Below are 9,875 nucleotides of genomic sequence, written 5' to 3' on the forward strand. Positions count from 1 at the left end.
ACTTAGGCCATCTGCAAAGTCAAAATTTGATATATTGTAAAAATTCATGAAAACTAAAATGAGCTTTTGGTATTAATTTAAGTTTAGGGTTAGGCATTAGGGTTAACTGTGTAGTTAAGGTTGGGGTTAGATTTAAGTTTAGGGTTAGGCATTAGGGTTAACTGTGTAGTTAAGGTTAGGGTTAGATTTTAACTGTGTAATTAAGGTTAGGGTTAGATTTTAAATAAGATTGTATGACTTATGGCTGTGCCCGCTAGTGACCACTCTGCAAAGCTGCCTCCAGAACAATATTAATCACTAAAAACGCTAACCTGCTTATAGAATACTACACTTCTTCTCAACAGCAGAGAGGGAGACAGGCTCCAGAGAAAGCGCATGTGTGATTCCGCTCTCCATGCAGGCAGCCCACCACTGGCAAGCTCCCCTCATCTTATGTGTAACGTCTCTACTGCCCGACAGCCGTACGTACCAGCGTCCGCCGGCACTGCGGGGGAAGATTCAACCCATAATGGATTGCTAATGAACGGAGGCTCTCTTTTTCTTTTCGTCTTGTTTTTTCCCCGACTGTCATCCTCTTCAATGTCTCTTATCAGTTTTTAACCAAAACAAAATGAGGATTTCTTGTGACCAGTTTCTATTGATATTGTCTGTCTTTCGGGGACTCACAATGGGGGCTTTCCCAAGCAGTGTACAGATCGGTAAGTGTAGCCTACAGCAGTGCTTGACAATCAAAAGGGCATGGACATTTGCCAATCGGGTTATGAAGCGGTGAATAAGGTCTTGTTTTCATTATAGTTTATGTGACTGTGTTAGGAAATAGGCTACTTGTTCATCATTCATGATCACATAACATTGACATTGCAAAGTAGAATTGACTGAGAATTTAAAATCGCCGACACAAACCTATTACTGTATTAAAATTAAAATTTAAATTTGTTCCTAGTTGATTCAATTTTTTGTCTCGTATGTGCACAAGGGAAACGTGTATTTATGGTCATACATAACTGTTCCAGTGCGGTCCTCAGCAGTCGGTGTCCTTTCAAAGCCCCACTGCAGCAGTAGCCTAGTGCTCCGAGCAATGACTGGATGCTTCGCTTGGTCGGAGCGAATGGATCAGCAGCGGAGATTCTCTCAAAGTGTGTGTAGCCCTGCTGCAGAGTGCACACTCGCCCCTGTTAGATTCAGAAGACTCCGTTCTGCTTTTGCATAAACCCGTTTGTCATAGTCATACTGTTTCATATGTTGCTGGCTGGGTTCTTTGCCACTGAGAAAACACGAGGAGCGCGTTTATTCAATCTAGAGCCTCTATCCGAACCCAGCTAAAGCACTGACTATACTATGTAGCCTAAAAGCCGGGCCGTGGTGGGATCTCTGCTAGTGTCAAGTGCCCTCGGTCTTTTAGCCTTTAACTTACGGTGTTGGCCCTGGCCCAAAAAGGAACCGTAAATCCAGTGCGTTAATATTACTGCTGAGTCGATCTAATTGGCTTATTTATAGCTCAAGCACATCCGAACAAATCATGCTGAACGCAAATAATTTGGAGTCGAATGATATCTCTCTGTCGAATAGTCATTTTGAACTTAATAGATGTGTGGTGTGTTTTAAAGGTATATTCCAATGGGCCACATTTCTATTCAAGCTTGGTTGACCTTTTACGATTTCCAGGCAGGGTCCTTTGGGAGGGACAATGTGTTAAGGTTATTGGCTGTGTTAAGGTTATTGGCTGTGGCTCTTGTTTTTCATCAAAAGCATTTACTGTATGCGCAGTGTCAGACATCCCATTGCTCACTCACTCTCTCTCTCTCCATCCATCCATCCAACCATTGCTCTCTCTCTCTCTCTCTCTCTCTCTCTCTCTCTCTCTCTCTCTCTCTCTCTCTCTCTCTCTCTCTTTTCCTCTCTCTCTCTCTCTCTCACTCTCTTACTCTCTTACTCTCTTGCTGTCTCTCTCTCCCTGCATTTCATTTCGCTATGATTCATAGCTAAATGGTGACAATAAAGGATTTAAAAAACATATACTGTATATATAATACATATAATAATAAAATACCTCTCTCTCATCCCTCTCTCCCTTTTCTCCTCTCTCTGCAGGCGGCCTGTTCATCAGAAACACGGATCAGGAATACACAGCATTTCGCCTGGCCATCTTTCTGCACAATACTAGTCCCAACGCGTCCGAGGCCCCCTTCAACCTGGTGCCTCATGTGGACAACATCGAGACGGCCAACAGCTTTGCTGTCACCAATGCCTGTGAGTACAGACTGGCCAGATCAGATGCATCCCAATTTCATGTTTTAATGGCTATCTTTCTCATCTGACCAGTCAAGTCAAACTCTGGTTTGGATGCCAGGTGTTGGCATAACACAATTGTGGTCCATTGTTAGACTGTGATTGCAAGAGGGTAAAATTCCAGGTTGGGGTGGATGGAAGGGTGTGGATTCAGATTGTCTAATGGCATGAGAAAGGTTGCCCTTTACCGTTGTGAGACTATAGTGGTATGTTACTGTATGCTATGGTGAGAGTGTGAGAAGATAGTGTGTCTGTGTGTCTTATTTCTTTCTCTGTCACACACATGTGCACATCCATGATACATACACACGGACACAGTATACAGTATGTCCCCCATAACACTGCAACATGACAGGATACTCTCTGGCTCCCTCCCAGCTTCAACTTAGTGTTTGTGTATGTATTGTGTGTGTGTGTGTGTGTGTGTGTGTGTGTGTGGTGTGTGTGTGTGTGTGTGTGTGTGTGTGTGTGTGTGTGTGTGTGTGTGTGTGTGTGTGTGTGTGTGTGTGTGTGTGTGTGGTGTGTTGTTTTGTGTGTGTGTTGTGTGTGTGTGTGTGTATGAAACAAACTGTGATTCTTATCTAGCAAGGCACTCTCTCCCCCTTGCATACATTAGAGCATGTACATGCATTTATGTATGTACGTCTATGCAATGTATGTGTGTGCGGTTGTTGTGGCAGGCTGTGCATGTTTCCCTTCATCGCTATGGCTCAGCAGCAGGTAGCGAGGAGCAGTGTTGGCTAAGCCTGTCATTGTTTGTTTGCGGGGAGTGACTGCTGGTTGTGGTGGTGAATACCCTGCTGCTAACCTGAGGAGCCCTGTGTGAGAGAGGCTTGTCCTTTCTTGCCCCTGGGTACGGCTGCAGTCTGGTACTGGACGTGACTTCATCTACTCTGCTTTAGTATACACACACATCTTTCTCCCTCACAGTCAGGCTTTCTCCCTCACAGTCATCTCTTCTCATCATCCTCAGCTGGGTTTGCTTCCATAGTTAAGGTCAACATCTGCCCGTTCTCAGTCTATCTCTCCGCTCATGTCCTGTTGGGGATTTGTATATAGTATAGAATTGTATAGTATAGTCACTGGCGGACTTACCATTAGGAGAAGAAGCAATTGACTCAGGCCTCACATCATAAAGGGGCCTCATGAGCTGGGCCTAAAAAATACATAAATATGTCGGCTTACCGCATCTGCTGGTGTTTGTCAGACCAGGAGATATCTTGAAAATCGGTTTTCTCACGAAAACGTCTGTAGATTCGGTTTGCCCTACAAATTAATATGTTATTATGACCCCTATATGGAAAGAGGAGACTCTCACAAACACAACAGTGTTCTCCGTTCTGCTCTATGGGACTCGTATGAAGGTAACCCGGTGCCGGGACGAAAAATGAATGGAAGTGAATAGGGCATTTCCACGTCAAAGGTATACAGGTAATTCCAAGGTAATAAAAAAAATCACTATATATCTCAGATATAAGACAGACACTTCAAAACATACTTTATTTTGATAAAATGTTGGACTTCCTGTTATTTCATATATGAATCTGTTATTCAATGTGTGTCTATGGGTTAATAGCATATTATGTTTCATCAACAACAACAAAAAATATCTTAATTCTGTTTTGTCAGAAGTGTGCTCTATTCATAAAATTGACATACAATAAAAAAAAAAAAATCCTTCCATTTCCCTGCCATCCTCACTATAGACTGTGAAAATAATTGTCACACACTGTTGCACGATGACACTAATCTGGTGAGCGCTATTGGACCTCCGCCCAAGCAAGTCATTCGATTGGTTTGACGTTTAGCGAGGCGAAACTGATTTACACCGGGTCTTCTCCCCTATTTAGCTAGTTTTCTGCCATGAACTTTCCCAGGCTTACCTTATTAGGGAGACCTGGTTCTCATTGAGGCTAGCTTAGTAGAAACCCAGCCCAGGGCCCTTAGACTCTAGGGGGATTCAATACGCATTTATTTTGGAAAAAGACAGGTGCTGCTGATAATACTGCCATTGTCGTTGAGGCAGAGGACATGTATGTGTAGCCCATGTGTCTGATGCTGTCTGGGGAAAAAGAGGATGACATGTCAGCATCAGATACATGGGCTACAGATAGTAAGACAGAGGGGCGCTGTTTCGCTCGCTCGGATGCTTTCTCTGGTAAGATAGTTTCTCCCACTTGCAAATTGAAAGTTGGTTGGCTGGTGCACAGTGCACTGTTCGGATGCTGGAATAATTTTGGGATGAACGTGTGAAGATAATCTACTTTCTGAAGTTATTTTTTGACAATCAGATAAAAACACCACGACTGGTTTTGTTTATGGCACCTTAAAAGGTAATACATTTTTACAGTTAAATTACGTCTTTAATATATAGCCCATTAAAACATTTTGTCCACGCATTTGGAGGGGCAGAGGGTGCCTCAGACTGGCCTCTGCCTCCAAATCACTAAGTCTGCCGTATAGTACAGCCTCACCGGTTAGGGCCTACATTGTTAGGGTCAGAAGGTCGAGGGATGTCACATTGAGCATTGGTTGACGGTTGAGAAACAGTCCATTCCATTCGGTGTTAGTTGAACACAGATGCGTCACAGCCTGTGTTAGTGTCACATCGAGTCTCGTCACGTACTGTACTTGCGTCAAGTTGAAGGTTGTCACATTGAATTGCGTAGTATGGCATGTCACGTCGAGTGGGGTTTCAATTCACTACATTCTCACCAGCCCCCCATGGTTCACATAATGTGCTCTAGTCTTTGGCTGCATCCCAAATGGCACCCTATTCTCAGTATTGCACACTTGTCAAAAATAGTGCACTACAGTATGTAGGGAATAGGGTGCTATTTAGGACACAGGCTTTGTATTTCATTTCGATTCAATATGCTCATTCCCCCATCTCCCATTCACCATTGTATAACTGCTATCTACGGCTAGGCTATGTCCCATTCTTTATGGCTGTGTGTGTACCGACTTCTACGTTCCATGCTATCCTCAATGTCCATGGTTCATATTGGACGTTTGTCTATTCGGTTCCATCCATTCTCTATTGCTGGTCACTGCAGAGTCTATTTCTCCCTTCTGTCAATCCTCCATGTCTCATACCAGCATTTGATGTTCACCTACTAACTAAAGGCTATGTTCCATCCATTCTCTATTGCTGTGTGCGTAGCAGCAACATCCAATCCATGTCTCATATTTGGTGTTCATCTACTATAAGCTATATGGTCCGTTCTCTTTTGTTACTGTGCAGCAGCATGCACTATCTCATAATTTCTCTCTCTTTTGCACCAATCCCCATGTCTCATATTTGGTGTGTTAGTGATTTGTTGCTCTCTGGTTCTCTGGGGTGCAGTGTTTCTCTCATCTGTGTTTGGCCCCAAGGCGGGTTCCCAGGACAGATGATTTGGCTTCTGATGATCCCTCTCGCCCTCCAGGAGTCTATAAATACACCAGGCCCCCCGCCTCACCGCTTGTCTTTTATTATCAACGATGCGATATTAGAAAACTGATGGCTAAATTGAGCAGAAGATGAAGAGTTGTGTCTGAGACATGTGTTTGAGGAACGGGGTGTGTGTGTGTGTTTGTGTGTGTTTTTACAGTGTGTATGTGTGTTTATAGTGTGTGTATGCGCTTGTGCATGTGACATTCTAATGTACTTGTCCTCTTGCTCAGTTGTGCACCGGGGCTTCCCACTCCTCCTTCTATTCTGGTTAGGGCCAGTTTGTGCTGTTCTGTGAAGGGAGTACACAGCGTTGTACGAGATCTTCAGTTTCTTGGCAATTTCTCACATGGAATAGCCTTCATTTCTCAGAACAAGAATAGACTGACGAGTTTCAGAAGAAAGTCTTTGTTTCTGGCCATTTTGAGCCTGTAATCTAACTCCAACTAGTCTAAAGAAGGTCAGTTTTATTGCTTCTTAATCAGCACAACCGTTTTCAGCTGTGCTAACATAATTGCAAAAGGGTTTTCTAATGATCAATTAGTTTTTTTAAATTATAAACTTGGATTAGCTAACAACACGTGCCATTGGAACACAGGAGTGATGGTTGCTGATAATTGGCCTGTACTCCTATGTAGATATTCCAGTTTCCAGTTACAGTAGTCATTTACAACATTAACAATGTCTACACTGTATTTCTGATCAATTTGATGTTATTTTAATGGACAAAAATGTGCTTTTCTTTCAAAAACAAGGATATTTCTAAGTGACCCCAAACTTTTAAACGGTAGTGTATAGTTTGTTTTATGAGCATGGCCTTATTTCTGTTACAGGATACTGAATGACTCATTCATATTCCATTCACCCAGCTCAATGTAACATCAATAGATTTGGGGTACTACACGATACTCAAATCTCTCTATACCCATCATGTGGTTGCTACAACCTAGCCAATGAATGAATGTTTACAATGTAGGTGCACAGGTCGAGAGAATATTTAGTAATCAAGGTGAAAGACAGTGACACATTTAATACTGTCTTGCACACTCTTGCCTGCATCTAGCTGATCTAGGTTGTAATCATTAGTCAACAGTTGCTAACAAGAGTTTTTATTGGACAAATTCAAGTATGTTTATCCCCGTTTCATTCCGTTTGCTTCTGTTAAAGGAAAGTTTTTCAACAGAATCGTCGGAATGGATACACCCCTGGTCACCCGCGCTCCTCCCCTCTCACCTTTTCCCTTCGCTTGTGGACTTCATTGCACCACACGTCAGCTGTCTATGACCAGGCAAAAAAAACTTTCCAAGCCAAACACTCATATCATAACCGCTATAGACAGCCTACATCATTGTCACCATCTAACGTCATAGTCAACATAGCTAATAGAACAAACGCATTAGTAAACCTGCTAAAATCATGCGGTACAGTGTATAGTCAGCAAGCACTTTAGCAGTTACCAGCTGGCCCTGGTGGCAATTAATTAATACAACCAAAAGCTTGCCTTGACTTGGAAGAGTTCCAGTGTTGGATTGCCATAGCCAGCTAGCTAATATTGCATCCGTATCTGTTTGAGCCGGGTGTTTGAGTAGGCTAAACTAACTAGCTAGCTAAGAAAGTGAAAGTGGAAAAAATACAATGAAATATAGCTAGCTCTACCTCTCTTGCTTCTCTTTCATTTTTTAAGAAATGAACTATTTTAGTCAACTACACACCACATTTCATGCACCGCAGTGTTAGCTAGTTGTAGCTTATGCTTTCAGTACTAGATTCATTCTCTGATCCTTTGTTGTGTAGACAAAGTCATTTCATTCTGCAAGAGCTCTGATAGGTTGAAGGACGTCCTCCGGAAGTTGTCATAATTACTGTGTAAGTCTATGGAAGGAGACGAGAACCATGAGCCTCCTTGGTTTTGTATTGAAGTCAATGTACCGAGAGGAGGAGGGAAACTAGCTGTCTTCCAGCTACACCATGGTGCTAACAGAGTGCTGTTGAGGCTACTGTATACCTTCATTGCAAAACAGTTTTAATCAATTATTTGGTGACATGAGTATATTAAGTATAGTTGTATCTATAGTTTCACTTTTTCTTTTTTTATGAAGTTCACTGAGGAGGATGGTCCTCCGCTTCCTCTTCCGAGGAGCCTCCACTGGATATATGTAATATAATCTCCTATATGAAGGTGCTGCTTTTCCTTTTAATCATCGTCAGTAAGAATGATTGAACAGACAGTGTCTTTGACATTTATATGACATTGTAGTGGATTGGTATTGTCACCTTAAATTTCCATTGTTACCTGATAGAGAAGTAACCAGTCAGCTGGTTTCAAAACTAGTCGCAACAACGTTATTCTAGTGGTATTTTGTGACGACATGGTTGTCTACTGATAGAATTATGATTTTTTTGTGGTTGTAATATCACGTGTCTACAACCAGAAAACTAGTTTATAAACAGAAAATAACATTATTATGACACCCCATGCCCAATTTTGCCCACTAGGAACTGACATATAGCTTGAGATAGAGCCAAACCATTTGTCATCCTGAAGTTAAGTGTGAAAAGCTCCCATCAAGAAGAGCAGAGAATTCCGACTCCCTTTCCTCTCAGCTTAATGGAAGTCAACAGGCAACCATTGATTGGTCGAGCCAAATCAGAACGGAATTACATCAGCCAATCAATGCGGCACCAATAGCTGAGGGGCAGGAGAGACTCTGAGATCGAACAAGAACTGACCTGCTGAGCTCTCTTTCTCTCTCCCTCCCTCTCTCTCTCTCACACACACACTCTCTCTCTCTCTCTCTCTCTCCCTCTTCCCCATTTCTCTCACTCTTTCCTCTCATCCCCCCTTTCCAGGCTGTATCACATCCGGCTGTGATTGGGATTCCCATAGGGCGGTGCACAATTGGCCCAGCGTCATCTGGGTTTGGCCAGGGTAGGCCGTCATTGTAAATAAGAATTTGTTCTTAACTGACTTGCCTAGTTAAATAAAGGTTAGATAAAATATATTTTAAAAATCCATCGTTTACATCACTCTCTCTCTCCCTGTCTCTGCTTAGATATAAAGGTTTTTTTATTATTATTATTTTTTATTTCACCTTTATTTAACCAGGTAGGCTAGTTGAGAACAAGTTCTCATTTGCAACTGCGACCTGGCCAAGATAAAGCATAGCAGTGTGAACAGACAACACAGAGTTACACATGGAGTAAACAATAAGGTCCGAATGACCTTAACGCTGGTTCAAGGACATATGTTTCCAAAGAGAGAAATAAAGAGAGCCTGAGAGAGGGACCTACAGTAATTGTGTGGAAGATTTACTTCATCCAACAAATCCCGTCGGTGACAGTCTACAAAGCTGACAAGGGTAATTGCCATGACGATGAGAATGGATGCTGGTATGTGCACCCTTTTCACACTACTGAGCCAAGTTGAGTCGTACTGCGTTGGCTTGGTTGGGCATCCACCATAGTTCCTGGAACCGTGCGCGAGAGGAAAATGGGAACAGAACATATCCAAACCAGTACCACAAAGTACAATACCGACGGAGTCTGCCCGATAGTGTGAAATGGGCAATTTTGGATTTTTCTCTCCAGGCAGAGATTTATTTCCAAAATACCAACATTGACTGTGACTTATTGAATGAGTAGAGGATCTTGGGAGGAAGAAAAATAAGGAAGAGGGTTAGGGATTGAAGGGGTTGAGTCCACCTCTCACAAACTGCGCTGCTGCCCCCCTTTCTCTCTCCTTATTGACATAGTGACACGTTCATCTCTGATGACTCATTAATATTCTGCATGGCACTCTGACTCAGTCTCCTCCACACCAAGTGTATGTGTGTTATATAGTGGGTAGTCAGGTATCTACATTTCTATATTCTATAAGGGTCTACTCTGGTTTCTAAAGGTGTCTAGGAGATCTCTCGATGTCTTTCTGTTTTCATGTGTGTGTATGAACAGTATACAGTGGGGAGAACAAGTATTTGATACACTGACAATTTTGCAGGTTTTCCTACTTACAAAGCATGTAGAGGTCTGTAATTTTTATCATAGGTACACTTCAACTGTGAGAGAAGGAATCTAAAACAAAAATCCAGAAAATCACATTGTATGATTTTTAAGTAATTAATTTGCATTTTATTGCATGACATAAGTATTTGAT

The 9,875-nt window shown here is 42.3% G+C and overlaps 1 protein-coding gene across 1 annotated transcript in view; it reads left to right on the top strand.

Moving 5' to 3' along the window:
* Positions 1-360: 360 nt before the first annotated feature.
* LOC111950641 (glutamate receptor 4-like) overlaps positions 361-9,875 on the top strand; it is a 193,668-nt gene continuing 184,153 nt past the window's right edge. The window contains 2 exon segments of the mRNA XM_023968393.1: positions 361-698; positions 2,092-2,250. Of these exon segments, the coding sequence (XP_023824161.1) occupies positions 611-698; positions 2,092-2,250 (247 nt within the window). The 5' untranslated portion in view covers positions 361-610.

This window comes from Salvelinus sp. IW2-2015, linkage group LG23 (assembly GCF_002910315.2).
Source record: "Salvelinus sp. IW2-2015 linkage group LG23, ASM291031v2, whole genome shotgun sequence".
NCBI lineage: Eukaryota > Metazoa > Chordata > Actinopteri > Salmoniformes > Salmonidae > Salvelinus > Salvelinus sp. IW2-2015.